Source organism: Strix uralensis, chromosome 1 (genome assembly GCF_047716275.1).
Source record: "Strix uralensis isolate ZFMK-TIS-50842 chromosome 1, bStrUra1, whole genome shotgun sequence".
NCBI lineage: Eukaryota > Metazoa > Chordata > Aves > Strigiformes > Strigidae > Strix > Strix uralensis.
In genome coordinates this window covers 73745680-73767465 of record NC_133972.1, presented here as the reverse complement: position 1 = coordinate 73767465, position 21786 = coordinate 73745680, and the positions used below count along the sequence as shown (strand labels likewise).

At 36.4% G+C, this 21786-nt stretch overlaps 1 protein-coding gene across 4 annotated transcripts in view; it reads left to right on the top strand.

The window, feature by feature from the left end:
- Positions 1 to 21786, top strand: part of CDKAL1 (CDKAL1 threonylcarbamoyladenosine tRNA methylthiotransferase) — a 421037-nt gene that overhangs the window by 148018 nt on the left and 251233 nt on the right. For all 4 annotated transcript variants that reach the window (XM_074870845.1, XM_074870828.1, XM_074870837.1 and 1 more), the window contains one exon: positions 4672 to 4792. In XM_074870845.1, coding sequence (XP_074726946.1) covers positions 4672 to 4792 — 121 coding nt within the window. The remainder of the gene's footprint in view (positions 1 to 4671; positions 4793 to 21786) is intronic.

The following is a 21786-nucleotide window of genomic DNA, read 5'->3' as shown; positions in this document are numbered from 1 at the left end:
GTGTAGCTCCAGCAGGGTGTGCAGAGATGGGGAGGGACCCTCATTGGATGCCCTCTTCCATCTTTCAAGCAGATATTATTTCCCAGCAGCTACTGAAGGGTGCCATCCTAAGGACTGAGTGAAGCTGACTGTTCTTTGAAATACAGAGGTCTATTAATATCGGATAGGTATTTGCAACACTGATAGGCAGTTTTTAAAGTTAACTAAAGATGTTTAAGCTGGGTCACTTCCCCTTACTATCCTTGATCAAAATAGCAAACTACCAGTCCAGTTTGAATCTGTTTGTTCTAATATTGTTAACATGCTTCTGTAGGTCTAGGTCACAGGGGTCTGACAGTAGCCTGAGGTTCACAGCATGTTTAATGTTGTTACAAGCTTATGGCAAAGAAATTCCATTACCTCTTCCCTTTGTATATTTGTAATTCAAGATCAGGCATTCTCTCTCAGAGTCCCAAAGCACATACATCTGCTATTAAATGTATATGTATATGCCATTAATATTATGTTACTTTTTGTATCTTTTTTAACAAGTGAAAATATATACCTTAAAAATATTTTCATTCTGCACACTGGTTTATCAAACTGACACATTTAAAAGCCCCTTTTTAGATTAACAGTAGGATTTAATATCCTGATTAATTAATTCCAACCTCATCCTCTCTGCGAACAATGCCAAGTAATGTGAATTGTGTCTGCTGTCTTATATGTAAAGATGAGTTTAATTTTAAGCAGTCGGTTCTGAAAACTAGAGAGCTCTGATTCATGTCAAGTTTTTTCTAGCTTGATTTCATTTATGCGTGATGTAAGTGATTCTGCTTGTATAAGCTTCCTCACTGGACTTGGTTAGTAGTACTGTTGTTTTGTAATCTGCATTAATTATCTATTAATTAGTGAAAAACTGCTCCGAAGTATGATCTAAGTAGCTAATTAACCTTTTAAGATTTTTTTTTTTTAATAGAATTTTATCTGCTGGTAGACTATGTGGAAGTACATAATTTATCTTTACGGCAGAAGAGGCTTATAGGACTAGAATGTTTAGGCTCCGAAATATAACCCGACTAGATCTGTTCGTCATTAAGCTGTGTTTCAAAGCTTGCCTCTTCTAGTGAGCCATCAAAAAAAGGGCGTGGTTCTTGTTTGCTATCTGAGATGGAGCACTCATTGTTATGGAAGTGGAAGTGTGATTAACTCAGTTTTCAAAAATGCTGTACCAAAGAAAAAAAGAAACAAAACAAACAAACCAAAAAAGACTTCTTTTAAGTTTGGGACACCTGTTTTGCTTTGTTAAATTGTAATCTAACCTACAAAGTCAAAGAGAAGGTATCTTAATCAGATAAAATGCTTTAGAAGTAAAACTTGATTGCAGTGTTTTGCCCCATTCTAAGCTTTGAAAGGATGTCATAAATGAGATTTTAAATTACTGCTTTTTCTATTATGCTTGATGTTTTTGTGGGCTTTAATAATGCTGGTTAGACAGTTAAGAAAAAATAAAAAAGTTGCTTAGCCTTTTCCTTATTGAAGACGACAAAATATTTATTTTTAAGTTTTCTTGAATTAAGTATGGGGAAAAAAAGATCTACAGCATGTGAAAAAGTATGATTCAGTGTTTATCAAGTTATGTTTTATTAATAGCAACAATGCTGTAAACAGATGCTTTAGTGATTACTTAAAATGAAACAAAATAGTCCTTGTATGGAGTAGGGGAAAAAGGATTTAAGGTCACAACTACTGTAACTGAGCTTTTTTTTTTTTTTTTTTTTTTAAAGTTAAATTAAGTGTGCCTGCAGCACAAATCCCTGTAGTTGGATATGCATATGCTGCTTGCTTTCTGGAGGCATTAAAAACTCTGCTAAAACTCATCTCCCAATACTGCTTTTTTTTATCCTCTGGTGTCTGGAGTGAAAAGTACAGGGATGTTAGTTATCATTCTTGAGCACCACCCAAGTTTTGCAAGCCTCATATTAACTTCAATTTTAGTGTCATTCATTAGGAATATGAGAAAAACTGTGGCCATATTTCCTGTAAAAAGAAGCTGCCATATTTGATTGCCAGGCCATTGATATTCCTGAGCTCAGGCGCGGCATTGGGGTGGGCGTTAGCATTCAGTAGATCATGTGGGAGGTCGTCACAGAGCTGGGGGTTTCTTTCATGAATTAAGAAAGTCTCTGAAGGTAAGAGAGGCTATAAATATGAGTTATATATGTGCAAGTGTCCTAAGATTTTTTTTTTTTCTGATGTATTTGGTAACCTGCCTATCATCTGGAAGACAAAGATCTGTAAGAAGGTACAAGCAGGACTTTTGGTTAACAAGATTTTTCTAGACTACCATACTGCTTGTTGGGTTTTTTTCTGTTCTCCTAAGACAACATGGATTATTAAGTTGTGCCTCTGCACAGGTCTGTCATAATTTCCATTTCCCTCCCTCCTTACTAGTTTTTAGTCCTTTGACAAATTTCAAACAGATTTATGGTAAGTTTTGTAGTCTAATGGATACACTTCTTTCATAAGTTCCATGAAAAAGTTTGCCTCTTTGATTAATGTTCCCAGTACGAGAAAGGGAGAGCATGAGCTAAATCCTTATTAGAGAGCACTAGTTCACATGGCTGTTTGTTGTGAGGGTACACCTTCAGAGGAGAATCAAACTTCACTGATTCTTCACTCTGAGATATTACTTGTTGCGGGAGCAGGTTGTTTTTGTGGTTTGTTTGTTTTGTTTTTTAAACTTCAGAATGGTGGTTTGACCCCAGTTCTAAATGTATGAATTTTAAATTTTGGGTATCTTGTTGTTATGTTGTTAAGCCTGATTGTTTTAAGAATACTGTGAATTATTCTACTGTATTTTCAGCCATAAATCCAAATACAGTTTTAATACAATAATGCAAGTGAATATTTTTAAAAATAGGTCAACTGGTTGTTTATTCCAAATAAACCACAGTATTAGGAAATATAAAACGGAATGTTCTCTGCTTATAGTTTAATTTTTATGCCTACCATAATGCAATCACTTTTGTTATACAAGTAAATAAAATGTTGCTATGCTTGCAACTCCTTAATGAAGCATTAGATTGGAAAATAACTGATTGTATTGTGAGACAAAGATATTGCTGTTATTGTAATGAAAAGGGAGAACTGAGTAATTTAGCAAATGTTAATATCACAAGTACTATATTAGTAAATTCACAGCAGGATGTAATGAAATTTTTGTCAAATGCAACTGAAAAAATAATGCCTTTTAATTCCTGTTGACATTATAATGTGTCCTTTTAGTATTAACTATTATGATATAAGGCCAGTCCTGCTCACTTCTTCATTAGATCACACTTTTGATTGAGAATTTTTATGTATCTTAAAAAACCTGAGAAAGATTGTATGCTAGAAGTAGTTATTTATTTCTAGGCTGTTGTTGCCGTATCACAGAAATAAATTCAGAGTATGAATGCCACATTATTCAAAAATGATTTGACACCTCAAAACAGGTAGTGGAAAAAGACTTTTAACTGTTGGATGAATTAGTTTTCTAAATAGCTGTTGATAGTGTAAGTTAGGAGATTAGGTTGAACATGTTTTTTAATTGATCGGAACTGGTTATCTACTTTGCTGTGCTGGATATAGCGTAGCTAGTACTTAATAGTTTCGTGCTTTCCTTTCCCCGCCCTCCCTTTTTAAGGTAAGTTTTTTTCTTTTCAGAAATACTTGACAGACTGTAGCTGTAGTTTAATGTACTACCAAAGAGTTTTCCAACTTCAGCAGATATGTGCTTTTTCTATTTCCTCCATTCCAAGTAGTGGTTACTTTCCTTCTTTTTTCGGGTATCTAGCATTAGTTTTCCCTTGTTGTCCATTATCTACCTGTTCTAGGCTTTGTGGAATAAATGATACAAGTCATATAACTTGGGCACATATTACACCACCTGTTGCAATAATATACAGTTAATTGTTTTTATTCTTCATTGTTAGATCTTGCTTCTGAATATTAGTGAACCCTGTCATTTGTGCTCTTTAAATATAGGACTGGACATGGTATGACCAATGTACTATGTAGGCAGTTGGTGATAGTATTTGTTATTTTACTCTCTGAATATTACAGGCTTCAGGAAAGGAGCTGTGAGGCAGTTTTCTGACATGCAGTCTCCTTGGTGTGGGAGGAATATGCGTAAATCTTGGTAGTCAGTTTAGCCATGAACATGTTATCAGGATGTGCCTCACAGCACTTTCCCTCAGACTTAAACAGTCAGGTAGCTTTGACTGAAATGTGTTGGTTCTCCATATAATAAGCTAAAAAATAATTAGTTGTTTATTACCTACTAATTCAGGTTTGAATGAAATTTTGGGGAAAAATATTTTAATTGTGCCATATAACTTATTTACATATTGCTATGTTGATGTTTGCTTGACAATCTGAAAATGAAACTGCTTAGATCATTTAAATTGAATAAACCAGAAAATGCATGTGTGAAAAGATAATTGGATGAAATAACTTGTTCATTTTAACATGATTTATTTTACCTGTCAGTGTATATTTTTAAATGCTCCAGCTGGTGGGAATACATTATTACATCTCGTTCTCATTTTCAAACTTTGAATTATAAACACTATTTCTGAAGAGCAAATCAAAACAAATATGATGGTACTTGTGCTTTGTATTGACTGCATTTTTATGCTTCATTTGAAGGTCATTCTGTGAGACTGCTGGGTCAGAAAAAGGATAATGGAAAACGTTTGGGGGGAGCACGACTGGATTTGCCAAAGATTAGGAAGAATCCACTGATAGAAATAATTTCCATCAATACAGGGTAAGAATCTTCCAAACTTATAAGACATTCAGTACTTCCAAGGAATTCAGTTTATCTATTTCTGCAGGCCTGGGGTGTTACTCCTGAGTTATACAGAAGGAGGCAGGATGACCACTTTTAAGTAGTAAAAGATTTTAAATGGCATTCTTTCTGGAAAATAAATCCCTGCTTATTTGGGTACAAGACTACTTCTGCTCCAGGGCTGCATACAATCATGCAGTCCTCTTTGTAAGTGCATCTAACTCTTTCTCAAAAGAAAAAGCCCTAAGAAATTTGGAGAAGAAAAAAGCAGTTAGAGGTTTTTTTCTTGTGTTCTTCTGATTTCTAAGAAGGCAGTTCTGGAATATCATCAGTAACTTACTATGATCTGTAAATGTCATTAATATCTCTAAACACCTGATTGTCTTCCCAGACATTAATGGATAAATTAGATTTATTTTTTTGCTTCTTGCCCCTCTAATATATTTGTATAGAGTTATGATGATTATATTTCAGCCTTTTCTTTGAATAAGCTACCGTCTGCCTATCAAGCGACTCTGGATGCCCGTTTCTCCATAAGACTACAAGCATTTTTCTGTTCTGTATTTCTGCTTTGAGGAATTCTATTTTAATCTTCTTTCCCTTGATGCTTTCCCTTTCTTAGCTTCACTTGGTTACCTCCCATTTGGTCAGTTTCCTAAACAAGACTGAAACAAAACAAACCAAAAAACTACACACAAGTCTTCTGACTTTCCCATCTTCTCCAGCTTATGTAGTAATTTCCCACGTGATAAAATATAAAATGCATTGCCCTAGGCATCCCAGGTAGGTGTGAATTTACTGCCTAGAGAAAAAAATATGGTAGATTTTAGCTCTATTTGTTTTGAGTTTAGTCTAGCACTTTCATAAACATTTCATGAAAGAGTTTTGCTGCTATCCTCTTTCTTACTTCCTTGTCTTTAAGTAGTCTTGCCTTCATAATTTGCTGTAAAACTTAGTGTGCTATTTAGGTCAGAATACCAGTTCAAGGCTTAGTGTGGTTACTTTTTCTTCCTCTGACTTACGGTAAACATAGGGGTGATATTTTGTCAAATTGCTGCATTATAATACCTTTTTAAACTACAATTTCATGCACTTACTGTTTTTGAAGTCTGGATATGAGCTCTTCTGGTGCAGTTTCTTTTAAGTGATACAATTTTTTTTCCCTTATTGTCTTTCCTGTTGAAATCTTGTTTGTACCTATGTGATCAAAATCTTTTTCATGATTAAAAATAAGCAAAGTATTCTTTTGTTTGGTGTGTCTAAGTTTCAGATGGTATAACTTTTTCTCTTCCATTAATATTTATCACAATCTAATGTTATAATATCTTTCTAGTTGTAAATGTTGTCAAGGATGTAAACTAATTGAGCTATGGTCTTGTTTACATGTCTTGATTTGTAGTAGTGCATTTAAGATGGTCAATGTATTGCTATTTCTAATACCAGGTTATTGCTAGCCTAATTCTAGAGGCTAATACAAGAAGGGTACTGTACAGTATATACACTTGGCATTAGGTGGCTGATGAGAGTAACAACCCTTAGAACAAAATTTTTTTAATATATTTTGAACATACGTATTTTCATATTGGGTTTTAAAAAAATTATTTCCCAAGTTGATCAAACTGCAGACAGTTAACATCTCCTTAAGGTGTTACCTTTGGAAAACCTTTTATTTAGAACCTGATAGTTTGCAAACACTAATTACTTTGCGTAGTAGTTCTTGCTGTTCTCAGGTCAATAGAATATATATTTTATATCATAGGATAATATAAAAAATACTAGAAACCAGAAAAATAAATTTATTTCATGGAGAATAAGGTCAAATGTGACTTAGTAAGACCAGAGCATTCTGAAACCTCGAACAAACAAGTCAGTTGCATAAAACATCTAAATTAACTTATGTCCCAGTCTGTTATATCGAGTGTTGAAGGAATCCTGTCTTTCTTGAAATACAGGTTTTCCTATCCTTTTCTTCCCCTTCCCCAACCCTTCCACTTGTGTTTTGCAGGTGACTTTTTTGAAGTGTAGCTTTAGAAAGGCAGCAGTGCTCAGCGGTTTCTGAAAATATAAAAATATAATCAGTGAAGAACAGGAGACAGTATGTGTTACTCGCTGTGACTTGACTGTGTTCATTTTATCATCTTTGCCTTTGTAGTCTGGCTATGGTAATTTTTAGTACCGACACCACATTTGATCTGAGCTGTTTTCTCTGTGTAAAGACTGGAGAAAACTTTGAAGATTAGTTTTTGATACAGTGCTCTTTACTGAGAGATGAATTTGGATCAGACTAGAAGCTCTTAAAATAGTAAGAAATACTTTGTTAAAAATAGTGATTTCCTTTTTGGAAGTACATTTGTCTGATGCTGTTGAGCGATAGTGTCTGGGAGCAGCCTGAGCGAGGCTGCTCTGTGAGGGAGGTCGAGAAGGGACCCGAGGCTGCCACCAGCACAGGCAGTGCCCACTCCAATGGGACACCCTGTGCTACGGGGCCTGAGCACTGTGGGGAAAGCTGGGGATTGGTAGTAGGATCCATCAGCAGTCCCAGACGTGGCAAATCGTCAACCAGGGCCTGAGTCTATCCAGGGGTTCCAGTCAGGATCAAAAGGAAATGAGCTGGAGATAGGATGGGGAGAAGGCTACATACAATGCAGTCTGAGGTCCATCCTGGTGATAAGCATGGGGCTGGAGGCAGGCATGGTATTTAAGCTCAAGCCAGGACTGGGGACACAGACCTGAGCTTAACTGGGGCTATTGGCCCAGAGAGGGCTGGTGGAGACAACAGCTGAGGCTAGTCAGGTCAATTAGGGCCTGATGATGCCCACAGGGCTATGACTGGTGGTGGTATATTACATTTACATGTGGGGTCTTAATGAACTCTTGGCCTCTTCTTTAATTCTATGGGGAAAGAAAAGGCTTGTTGGAACATGTGTATCCCTCAGGCCCAAAGCGCTGGTGTTTTTGACAGCTCACACTAACCTCTTTCCCTCTTCAGTAGTGTGAATACCTTTATGTATGTGGACACCTGCCAGCTGGAACTATTCTTCTGAGCATTTAGTAGGACCAGTTTATTTTCAGGAGTCTTCAAATGTGCTGATTGCTAAGATATCTGTTGTTCTTGTACAGCTGTGTCTGAGAATGTGGGTGCAATTGAAATGCAATACTGTAGAATAAGATTTGTTTCTTAACTCAAGATTGTGTCAAATTCTCTTCAGTAATTTTGACTTGAGGCTTCTTGTTATTGATTCTTTCTTATCTCAAACATGGAGGAGAAAAAATTTCCTGTCCTGAAGGTATCTGTCGTTGTATAACTGTGAACTTTTTCCCTGCTTTCCCATGCACAAATGCATGCCTACATATGCACATGTCCCTCTGTGTTTGTTGTCCCCAGACTGCTGCTGTACATGAGCCTCCTCAGCTGTTCCTTTGCAGGAATCAAGTCTCTCCTCTCAAGGGACAAACGTACTGTGTTTCCACTGCACTGTGTAGTCTTTAATAATAATAATAGTTTAAACCAAACCAAACCCCCATTAGGTATGGAATATCTGTGAAGATAAGCACTGCTTCTGTTGTTGAGCCAGTTTAGAGTTTTCACCTAGTGGCACATTTGTCCCTAAAATGGTGTGGCTGGCTAGAGAAGAATAAACACGCTTTATACAGGGTACTGAAAACCAAAAGAAACATAGCAGCGTGGACACATGCGTTAGACCACCTTGAGAGCTAAGGTCTGGTGCAACTCGTGTTAAATTTGCAGTATGAACATACCCAAAGGGCCAAGTCTCTGTCCAAGTTTTCCTGTTGTTTTCCCTCATCTGAAGAACACTGCATGAATCCCGTAGTCTCATTCTCTTGTTACTTATACAGATTCCCCTACTAAGCTACTCAGAAGACAGGGAGATGTTGAAGATTCAGCCCACAAACTGAGCATCTGGGTTTGAGTGTAGTTCTGAGGGAGTATAGAACCACATTTGTACCAAGAGGACTGTAATTCAGTGGAAGCAGCAGCCACTTCTCAATCCGCACATCTGTGTGTGTTTTCTTTTGGGAGAAGGGCTTTTAAAAGCATTATTAAAATGAAAAGTAAATTAAAATCACCCATCCAACCAAGCCCAATAGATTATTCCTGTAGTACTAGAGCATCTTACAGAAGATCCGCATGTTACTTTATCTCAAAGAGATATAGTCAGATCTACTTTTAAGTCTCTAAATACTAATTAAGGCATAACACTTCAAACTTAGTACTCTCAAAGTTGCAGAAGTGCAGATGTTCTTCTCACGGGAGTCCTTGCTAGCAAACTCTGTGTTGAGAATGAACATACACTTAGGACTTTCTTTAGAAGTCCTTGATGCTTCTTGGTAATTTTGTAGAGGTTTTTTAGACCATGCTTTGAAATTCTGTAGTGTTGGTCATTCAGAATGTTTCTAAGCTGCTGAGGGATCTAAATTTAGCAGAAGAGTTAAAAAAAAAAAAAAAAAAAAAGTGTAGTTCTATGTACAGTACTTCGTTTGTTTTATGAATCAAGTAACTAAAAATTCATCATGGAAAAAAATATAGTTACTGTTGTCAATCCTGATGTTCCTAGGCAGGAATATTTCCCTGGTTATGAATTGTGAAAGGTTAAAATTCTAATCTTTCATCATTTCCTGTCTAAACAGCTTTTTCAGTTTTATGATGAATTGGGGAGTATGAGGATTGAATTTGCTCGTAGTTGCATTTTAATTTTATATGAGACCATTTAATAGTCTTTCTATATATTGCATTTCAGCATTTGTTTAGGATCAAGTGTATGAATACCCTGGAGTTGTATGTCCATAAAAGTGTAGGTAATTCTGTTTGTTTTGTGGTTTGTTTTTTTTTTTTTTTAAATTGTGCCAAAAAAAAAGACATAAACTTAAATGCTTTCAACTCTCTATTTTTTTTTTTTTAATGTAGATATCTAAAATATTTGACTTAGTTAACTTTCGTCACATTCTAAAACTTCACAGCAGTAGATGGTTTTCTCCTTCCTTACTTTTGGTGGTTAATAATCAGGTACCTGTGAGGTGTTAAATTACAAAAAAAAAGTAAAAATAATGCTGGTGAGAGGTCTGGAAAGTCTTTGGTGGTATGCATGGGTTCATTTGGCCATAGGCAGTCATCATTGAATCAGCACATATTTCAGGTTACTTTCAGCATTAAAAACAGATCATACTCTGTCTCTTTGATTGCTGCAGTTGGCTGAGATGTCTCATGAACAAGAAATATAAGTGGCTTTCCCCATATGGCAGTACATAAGGAGGCAGTGACACCATCTCAGAAATGAGGGGTTTACAAACAGAAAGATCAGGAAGAGAAGCACATGGCTCTATTTGCCTCCTCTGATAGAGGGGTAATTATTGCTTCAGAATCATTTGATGCCAGTACACTGACAGATATGGAGAGTCCAGTTAGAGCAATATTTATTCCTTTGCCAGCATAAGATACTCCAGTGAGAGACTGAGATCCTTGGGAACACTTGAGGATGCTGCTGTTATCAGTGAAATATGCATCTAACAATGACAATACTGCTGTGAGTCCAGTATAAACCAGGCTCAGGTGTGGAAGCAGAGGCCCAGGGCCCATGACATGGGACTGAACCCTGTTGAATGCAGAGTTAGGAGATTGATCTGATGAAGTTTAGGGTCTGTCTTTTTCTGGTTTTGTTTTACCGTTGGCTCTTGTGCAGCTACAGTGGCTTGGGCTTGTAGTGCTGATTCTGCCATATTCTCCTCCTGCTGTACCATTCCACAGTGCTTCTTCTCCAGAAGTCAGGTCTTTTCCCCTCATGTTACAATACTACTTTCCACTTTCACATGAGACCTGTGTACCACAGAGTGACTGCAGATTCGCGCTATAATTTGGCACTGGAGCTCCGTGTAAGAAAGGGAAATGCGGTCATAAACAAGATAGATGTGGATTATAAAGCAGCACTCTGTGCTGATTAACTGCATATTTACCATGGTCTAGCCTGTCTGAAGAGTGATTTAAAATCGGTATTTAGCAAGGTAGTGTAGAGATCAACTAGGATGCACTAGAATTTTTCTAATTATGGTAGCAAGTTACTATTTAGTAAGGCCACATAAAGAGGCCCTAATTGTGACTGTTAAATCCCTGAGCTCTTGCAGTGGCCTGTGTTGCCTGTCCAGATTTTTGGCTAATAGAACTGGCTGAGCTAGATTTCTACCTTTTTGTGGCATTCAGTAAACATCATCTGCACCTGTGCGTCCACCTTAGAAAACACTTTGTGCATTTCCATTATCTCTGACTCCTTTATAACTGGGATGAGTTTTCTAGAGGCGCCATCTTGAAACCATATCAAAATATCTTTGATTGCTCAGGAAAGAATGTTGTGTCTTAAGTCTGAGAGTCATTGTCCTCCTGTGCTGAAATTAGTGGGATGTTTCAGTAATAATCTCATCAGTTCAGCAGAAGAACCACTATTGCTTTGGTTTTCTGTGTTTACTGATGTGAACTCAAGTCTATTCCCTAGTATAATGTTATCTCTAGATAAAAATATAGAGAGAGATGGAAAATTGAAATCTTTCTGGTATGTGAAAAATTGGATTACCTACTGTTTGACAGTGATAGACTTGGGGTTTTTTGGCAACTGCTTATATACTTTTGTCTATCCAGCTATGCCACAATGTTGCCAACATTTCCATATTGCTATCCCGATCTTGAATGAATAGTGAGTCTGAATTACAAATCTGTTCATATTTTGTAAAAGTCTTTGACTGAATACTGACGAGGGTGAGTTCCATGTCTTCAGTTTACTTGTTTAGTTTGTTCATTAATAACATACAGATTTTCTATATTTTAATGTTTAACTTTTCAAGATGCTCATGTAAGTGACACTGCAGTTGAAAAGATTTTGATTTTGGAATACAAGATCAATACATGTTTTGATTTGCATTCAATATGCTTGGAAAGACAAAACAGTATTTATTCTGATTATAATAATATAGTTATATAATAAAATATCACATATTATATCTACTTTTACTTGCATTCAAAATAAATGCTTAGAGCAAACTCCTCAGGAAATATGAAGTGATCCAATTACTTTGGCCCTATCTTAGCTTATAATATTTAAATGGACACTTTTCATAACTGTTTAGCCCAAACATCTATGATGTACCAGAGCCTATCATATCAGTTACCCTCAGAAAACTGAGAAGGTATAAAGTGTGGGAAGATAGTGTGTTTTTGAAAGGAAACCTCTGCATTAGGCTTTTTGTTTATATTTTAATCAATATTTGCATGTACATATATTTAGATTCTAGCTATACTATATACTAAGCATGTATTTCAACCATGCATATACCAGAGATCAATCTGTTCTGCTTTGGCACACTTCACAAAATAGTGAAATATAGAAAATGATAGATGACACAGTTGTGTGTATCTATATGGAAGGCATTTTAATCATAAAAACTGAAAAGCTGGTATTCTAAAGCTTGCAGAAACCACACTGGTCTAACAGAGGGAAAAGGAAAAACAGTTGTTTACAACAGAAAGTTTTAACAATCTGCTTTTTTTTGCCTAAGGTCTCTTTCCACTGCAATTTACTGTAACTCACATCCAAGGTCATTATTTCCTAATTAGTTATTTAAATAACATATTGGTAACACTCTCTGAAAGATTGTTTTTTCAGATATTACTAATTTCTTGCAATTATAATAATTCACATTTGAAGAATGGAATTTAAAATTATTTATAACTGTGTACTACTCTGTAGGTGCTATGTGGTAAAAAGTTTACTGAGAACGTGGCGAAAATGTATTGCTTATCATAGAGATGATACATTGGTGTGGCTGACGTTCTTATCAACTGTTGTGCTTGTAGTCATTGCTGTTCTCTGTGTGTCTGTCTTGTTCTGTGTCCCCATTGCTGAGAATGTGCCTGCTCACCTATACTTCCTCATGCAGGGTAAGTGAGAAGTACTACACTTTACTAGTTAGTTTCCTTGAGTAGAAAGGTAATTTGAGAAAGCAGAAAAGAAAGTAGTTGGATTGGGACCAGGAAGGAACTATTTCCTCCCTCCTGAGTAGCTTGATTGCTGTCTTCCCCCAAACATCAAAGGTTGCTACAGCTGATTCTGTAGGGTAGACTTGTACCTTCTTCAGTGCCAAAACCCCCCAGTCTCTAGAGTCGATTAATGGGAACTGCTCATTGAAATCAACAGCTGAGGGCAGGAGGAGTTACCCCTTTGGCTATATTAGAGGAGGCAGCTATAGTCCTCTTCATTCCACAGTAGTATTAGGCCTGGTCAACTCTGGACTATCTGGAGTTTAGTATAATAAATTCCCTTCTGCTGGGAAGGTGGAAGCTGTTGATGTCTTCAGTTTCTCTTACTGTTGCACATGGTTGTTCTGCCATTTGTGCTGATCTGTATTATACAAGATTGCTTTGAGTAGTCAATATGATGTTTTGCAGATTCTTCTAGAGTAAATGTCTGCTACCATGCTAACCTGAAAGGATGACCTTGAATTCAAAACAATCCCTCACAAAAAGATGTTTATACACGAAAGGCTTATTACATACCTATATTCAGTATATAATTTGAGTATAAACTTTTCACTATTTGCCTGAAAGAAGGTATTTTTTTCCTTTTATGCTTTATGACTGTCGTCTTTCAGCTGTGTACACATCTTCATGATTTCTGCTGCTATTACTTTCCTTATGATACTACTTCTTCCCCATTTTTAGAGTCTTCACTGCCTGGACTTCTTTGAACTTCAATTCTATCCATGGGATTTTAAGTACACAACTTGTGAAATCCTTTAGCTACAGCTTCTGAATTTCTCTGATGTCATGCTGTCTTAAGTCAATGACAAAGTAATCCTTTACTTCTTTACTTTCCCTATAGGGATTAGAGCATGATCCCCTGCCAAGAGTAATTTTGAGAGAAAAAAAAAAATTAAGTTCAAAGGGTCTTTAAACATCTTTTTCACTAGTGCATCAAATACCTGCAGTTGTGACATAATTTGTGGTAGGACTTGAAGACTGGTATTTGTCTCTCAGATTATATTTTTCGTTGCTGTTGTTAAATGCTGTTTGAATGGATCTAGGACAGTCATGTTTTTAATGAATAGCATACATTGGGTCCTATTCCAAGAAATGTTCAGCCAATCATTCATTAAGTTTACTGACATATGACACCTAAGAATTGTTCCACTAGATAGTTGTTTCTTTGGCGTTATTCTACTATTCAAAATGGCAGACAATGGCAATTCCATACTATCTGCTAATACTACCAACTATTATTATGATGATGGATTCTACGCCTGTTCCTTCAATGGTGCAATCTGATGACATGTCAGAGTAAATGGCATATAATCTGCATCATCTGCTTGGGTCTTTATGTAGTCCAACCATATGTTGTTCACATGCAGTGAGTTTTGTTCAGTGGAGTCAGAAGGTACCTGTTGGTAAAGTTCTTTGCCATAGGCAAAAATCATTAGGACACATTGTGTACACCAAGTGTTACTGGCCTTGAATTCTTGCTGTGCAATGTTTTGTGTTCATGCTATTTCTTGAGCTCTCAGTTTTTGAGAAATGAGAAATACTGTTTAAGTACACATAAATTCTACAACCATTTTTTTCTGGGTCATGAAAGCTTCCTCTTTTGAGTCTGCTGAATGACTTCTGAATCGAATTAGAAGAAAATAATTTGTTTTGATTGTTTCCATTTTTGCATGTTTGCCTCCCTTAGGTTATTTCCTCTCAACCTCACAAATTTTAACTTTTTCTGCATATAGTGCCATCAAGAGTATAAAATTTGCATCAAACCTTCTCATTATACATGTTGATACATTTCCTTTTGCTCTTGTACATCTCATCTTCAGAAAGTGCTATTTCACAGTTCACTTAGAAGATTCAGGAAGACGCATAAAAGTTGCCAGAAATCACTGTGCAATTCTCAAAACTCCAGTACACCACACGACTTGCAATTCAGAAAAACAGCAACAATCACATGCTCCAACTGCGTCATCTTATTAAAACTTTGGGCAGCTTCAGGCATATTTGTGCTCCTTCGTCACTAGGTGGCTTCCCACACTGCACAGTTCTGTTACTCTGTTAACCCAAGAGGAAGATCACCAGAATTTAACACAATCCCTAATTTTCAAGTTGAATTATGTGGGGAAAAGGTTGTGGGGGGAGAAACATGCTTGATTTCAGTTCTTGTAACTATTTCCTGCAGTTTCAGACGATTCCTTTCAATGCTACATTCCTGATTATTTTGAAGAATGATTTAGAAAATGAGGTGCTTTAACATACTGGAACCTGATTACAGGTTAGCACACAATATTGTAAGGTGACTTCCTGCCTGCCTTTTTGCCAGATGCTTACGTACAGAAGTGGTTTTGGATCACACAACAAGCTACATGGTCTAGTCTGCTTGAATCAGAATAGATCACTTTCACATTGTTAGCAGTTTCATATATCCATAATTCTGACATCAGTATACTGTCTGAGGTTGGAGATAAATTTCTCTTTGTTCACAAGAGCATTCATTCGCGTCCCTTAATGCCCATGTATGTATTTCCTAAAGGAAATCTGGACAGAATCCTGAGAAACATTTTATTCGTTTCTCAGATTACAGTAAATACTGAGAAATAACCTCATATGTCATACTTATAATTGATATTGTGTGGCCTTTAGTCCCAGCTTTTCACACTGAAAAAAACCAAAACCTAGAAAAACAAGACAAGCGCTAGAGAAGCCATTGTTTTGAAAAAATACTGTCTTTCTGAATGTTAGTGTGAGAAATGTCTGTGCTTTTACATACTCATAGTTCTGGGGGTTTTAATGGCCTGTTTTAGTGTCATACAACTTAAGCTAGGTGCCCATGTCTTTGCTGCTCATCAGCAGAATCGGGTAACTTTTAGTTGCCTAATAATAATAACAACCTCTTTTGCTAGTGTTGGTATGACTTCTTAAACGTGGCTAAAAATGAAAAAGACGTGTCAAAGGGTCTGATTGAAGTGTCTCTTGTACCCTTTTAGGTCAAGGTGGAATTTTTTTTTGAGACATGACGGAGAAATGTGTTAAGGGATGTGTGAAAAGAAAAATCAGAATTGGAAAACATTTTGTGCTTGAATTTGTTCTTAGACTTGACCTAGAGATAATTTTAATTGAAAAATAGTTTTCTCTGAGTAATATGGGTGGGTTCCAAAAAATGTGTATTTTGCATTATCTATCAAAGTACATGAAGGCGTGTTTTTATGGTATTCTCATTGACTTCTTTGGATTCATAAGATTTGAAAAATAGGGAGGAATAGGGCATTTGAAGGTACTTTAAAAAAGCCCCAAACAAACAATAACTGAAAAATTAAGATTGTGCTTAACAGGTAATATAGGTGGCACAAAATCCAGTGTAACGTGTTAGAAGATGATTAATATTAAGTGTTTTGTATGTGATAGTATCTTTCTTTATATGCCTTCTTTACAGGGGAAGAAAAAACCTGAAACTTAACGCTCTTTAATTTTTGATATTTATGCTGAAGTTCAAATAAAATGTGAGTTTTTAACCTGCTACCTTACAAGGACCTTAGTTTTAAAATAATTTATGTGGTCTCCGTTATAAATGCAGTGTATATTCCTTTATATGTTTGTATAGCAAATACATTTTGAAATATGGTTTTTTGGGGTGAATTGAAATTTTTCTCATTGAAAATTGAAAAATTTTGTGTTAATGTTACTGAAAAGTCTCACAATTTGCATATTTTTCTGCATTATTATTTTTGACTGTCATTCTTGAAATGTGACATAATTTTTTAAAAAATTAGATTCCTAATTGTAAAAACAAGTTACACTGAACTGAGTAATAGTTTTATTGGTGCTTCAAATAGTCTAAAAAAATGTAAAATCCTTAGAGCGGATTTCTGTGCTCCTCCTCCTTTTGCTTTTACTACAAGATGCATGTAAGAAGAATTAGTACTTATACGAAGAATAAATACGTTTAAAAGAGGTACTTGAGGGGTCCCCTACCCTCTATTATGGAATTTAGGCAATAAAATTTTAAATTTATGTGGACATACAACTTTTTCCAGCAGGGCGCCTTAATAAAAAGATGTTGAAATATTTGCTTTAGATTTTCTTTTGACTAGTTGTATTAGTGTTTGCATTTCACCAAGTCCAATCTTATCCAATAAGTGAAATATATGTTTTACTAAGTATCTGCTAGTTCAGATGAGATTGAGCTCCTGAGTTTCTGGTCCCTTCAGGATCAACATATTCCTCGGCAAGCTGCTGCTTTAGGAACTGAGGGTATTCAATAGATCCCCCAAAATGCTGAGGTGTTTCTGCACTCCTATGTTGCAGAACACCATGCAGTACACCTTCACTAAATGGGGAGGGGGAAAAAAAAAACCACAACAACAAAAGTCATGACAAACAAAAAGTGATTCCTTCCTCTATCAACTGGATACCAATTATTTGATGGCATGGAGAGCCATGTCTGTTTCAGGTTTTTATCTAGAAGATGACTTCTTTTCGAGTAGAATACAAATACAGAAGTGAAGATTTGAGAAGTGCCTGAAGACAGTTCCACCTGACTGATTCATAGTTGTATTTGGAGCTAAGTGAACTAGATTAATTCACTGACTAGAGAAGATATATTACATGTTCCCTCTCTCCTTACAGAGATTACCCATTAGTTCCCTTATTTGAGTTGTTATCCTTGTTTTTCTTAAGTCCAGACTCAACTGAGAGAAGAAAAAAGAAGTGGTAAAATAAAGATCTTGGATGCATGTTCAGACTGCAACAAAAACCAGTTGTATATTTTTTTTCCAGTGTGCTAATACCTGTTATGCTCTGAAGAGTGTGGAGTGAGGCTTGTACAAATGTTCTGTATTCCCTTCTGCTCTGATGCTTAGTAATAGCATAAGATGTGCAGAAGGCTTCAGTCAAATGAGCACTGAGTACCTTGTCTAGAAAATGAAGATCAGGCATTTCTGTGTATCCCTATGAAGCGTGTCGATAGCCTATAAAACTCCCAAAAGTAAAAGCTGCCATCAGTATCTCAAGTACTGTTCCTGAAGTGTTTCATAAGTCTGATGGAGCTCCTGACTTACTACATAAAACATCTTTACAAACATGCAAGATCTATATGGATTGACTCTAAATATGACAGTTATAGTCAACAGTGTAGTATTAGCTCATGTATATCATCATGTCAAGGAGACAGGTCCTTAAACCTCTGTTTAATCTGTTCTTTTTCCTTTGGCTTTATTTCCATGTTCAGGGACTTGTATTGTATAGCAAGAATATGAATCCAGATGAAATATCCTTGGCAACATGTGCTTATGTGATGAAAAGTGGAACTGTGTGTGTGTGATTCCTGTTATTTTTTTTTTTCTTGAAGACACAACTGCAAGTCTGAAAGCTGGTGCCTTCCTGTTTGCTTATCATTGCCAAGGAGTTGAGAAACGAGGCTGTCCTGTTGTTGGGATTGTGTCAGTGTTACTCAAAACAGGATTTATCCTTACAGATGGAGTTTAGTTGTCTGACTTTTTTGAATAGAGAGAAATTTTCTCTGCCACTGCTATATTTGGTTTTGATTTCAGGAAGAAGAATGGTTACTCTTGGAGGGGTGGTAGTAAGAAGTGAAAATTCAATTTTTTTCATTTTTAGTCATGATTAATTACAGTAGTTTACTCTTTTCAGAATTACTGTTGGTTGCCCTTTTTTGTGGACATTTTCAGTCCGTACCTCAGGAATGATTGGGCACTTTAAGTCTTTACTCTGTATCTTGAATACACTGAATGAAGTGGAGGAAGATGCCTGAAAGAATGCTTTGTGCTACTAGGAATATGGTTAACAGCTTTGCCCCTGAAACCTAATATCACCCACTGACATGATCATATGTGTAAAGCACAAAACTCACTGTGAGATTAGCCTAAAATACAAAACACTATTGCATATATCTCATTACTTCCTGTTTAAAATGCGCAAACCACATTTTTAAGGCTTATTTTCACAAATAAAAGTACATGGTAAACATGAGCCAGCAGTGTGCCCTTGTGGCTCTGGGGGATCTTCTCAATGTGTTTAAGTACCTGGTGTGGAGGCGTAAAGAGGACAGAGCCAGGCTCTTCTCCATGGTGCCCAGGGGCAGGACAAGAGGTAATGGACACAAATTGAAATACAAGAAATTTTAATGTAAGAAAAAACTTTTTTACAGATGTGATTGAACACTGGAACAGGTTGCCAAGAGAAGGTGTAGAATCTCCATCCATGGTGATACTCAGAAGCCATCTGGTCACGATCCTGGGCAGTTGGCCCTCGGTGGCCCTGCTTGCTCACAGGGATTGGACCAGGTGACCTCCAGAGTTCCCTTCCAGCCTCAACCCTCTGTTGATTTTTAGCCATGGGGGAAGCTCTTGTGCTGCTGCTTTCATGCACTGCTTCATACCATGGAATTCAGGTTGGAGGATGTGTTTATGCTGTATCAAAGTAAGCACCTTAAACCAGTCCAAGTGTTGTGTGCTAAATGAGCTCCTGGCAAGTCCTGCTATGAGGTGGCTAGACTTTTCAAGCAAGGGCATGGACTAGATAATCCCCAGAGGTCCCTTCCCACCTCACGCACTCTGTGATACGTAAATAAGCATAAAGAGCAACAGAAACACCCACAAGGATTTAGCTACAAACACTATGCATGTTAGTGCAGTTGCTTAGTACTGGTGGAGACCTTCACTCCAGAGGTAAGTGGTGTGGTTTGACACTTCAAAAAATAATACCTTAAATGAAGGGTTCCCTATCCCATGCAGAATGCATCCCCATTTCCTGACCTAAAAGCATTTCCTGTGCAATCCTGTAGGCCTATTCAGCCTCAGGAAAGAGGAATTCTATTTCCAAACTCATTGCCTGCTAAGCAGAGTGAAATATTCCCACTGGAAGTATATACCCCAGGCTTCTGTCTCTGTAACTTAGCTTGTTGAATTTCATCAGCTTGATTTACAAGAAGACTTCAGTACTTTTTAAAAAAAAAAAAAAAAAATTCTTTTTCTGATTTCCTCCTGCAAAACATAGGGCTTTTATTTTTCCCAAAGTAACCATGTAGAATTTTGGTTTTAGAGTTTATCTTCAAGGCACTAGATGAGAAGTAGGATTTTAGCCTTTTTTTTTTCTTTTTTAGTAATTTTGTTGATCTGTGTGTGTACTTTGTGAAAAGGAGCTATTTAAGCAAAGGTCAAGTACAGAATTGTCACTCATCACATGCTTATCTAGCTTATTTTTAAACTAATACACAAGTGTCTAAGTATCACATGGTCTTTCTTGCATTTCAGACTGGTGCCAGACTTGCTGTCTTTTCTGTTTTTAAGAGAGAAATGTCTAGTGGTTTTTGTTTTCAGTACGTTTGTGAGTCATGTATATCATATAATGTTGCTTTGCTTCTGAAGTTTAATCATTTTGCAGAAGGTAGACAGAGTCTCCACATTTTAACTTGGTATTAGGCTGAAAACTGCAGCTGGGGCATGTTTACTGAAGGGTTTGTTTAGTCATTCACATTCCTGTGTTCCAATGGTTTGTTTTAGATCATTTGTTAAACTCCTTTTACTATTGGTGTAGAGGTTTTTTTCTGCAAGTTAGGGGTTTTTTTTCATTTTTATTCTCCCTTTCCAAAATTATACATTTCTTTCTTTTCTAAATAGCAGGTATGGGTAAAATAGTATACTGATTTAATATCATTACTTAAATACATACTGAAACTTTTGTCTTTTGGTCTAGGAATAATTCTTTAGTAAAATAAAATGTAATAACTTTTGAGCTTTTGGTTTTCATTTACCATTTAAGTGAGGAATAGTGTAAATGAAAGTTTTAAGTAGTGGAGGGAAAATGTTATTACATGTTAAACTCTTTATGTAAGTATCAACATCTTTAGGAAAGTTGAGCTGTACAGTTCAGCACTGTTTAAAGAATTAACTTAGAACTCTAATTCACAATAATATAGTGATGTCTGTTCACCAAGCACACTATAAACATTTAAATAACCTTTGAATTCTAACTAAAGGGTTGGTAGTGATGTCTGCACTTTGCTTATTCATTTTGCTTGAACAGAAGACATAAGCTAATGTTGTGCTTATTGGCTTGTATCTGCAGTTTGTAGGGAAATAGGTTGCAAGGCCAAGTCTTGCTGTATCTGCAGCTGATCTCAGAAGTGTTCCTTGGAAGTGTTCAAATCTTAATCTAGCAATTTTTTGAAGAAAACAGGCCATGTACTCTAAGTTTAGAAATATATGTATGTGTATATGAAAGCACCAAAGTAATGTAGAATTTATACTGAGTGTTGTTTAGTTCCTATCCTTGTTTGTATAGGTTCCCTTCCTGTGTAGGTGTTCTGCTAATGCACCAGCCCTTGCATCAGTACTGAAAGCCAAGCTAGTGCTGACACTTTATAACTAGCTACTATCTAACCTGCGCATTCTTTGTGAGTCAGACTGCTGCTGAACTTACTGCAGAGGCTATTGTGGAATTCTAATCATTAAACTTAAACTAGGCCCTATTCCCGTATTACCAGTTCATTCTAGCAGCTTATGTACTTCAGAACTGTTGCTTCTTTGAGTGGAAGTACAGTGAGGAGGCATAGCTTGTAGTGTTAAAGTCAAATATGGGAGTGAAATCATACCTCAATAAACTTAACAGTCAACTAAAAAGAACAGAAATTTTGTGGGAGGCTATAAAAATATTTTGAAAAATGGAAGTAGGTATGAAGTGATGGTACTTCCTGGGAGGTATTTTTTTAGATGGTGTGTTTCTGTGATGGCAAAAGGGACAGTCAAGGATTGTGTTTTACTGTGGTATCTTTATTATTATTTTACAGTTATCTCCTTTTCTGAACATGATAACTGTGGATGAGAGTTCATTTTGTTGTCCCTTGTTCTCTATAAATACAGTTAATTTAAACACAACCTGTATCTAAATTGTCTTAAGAAACAAAAATGCCATCTATTGG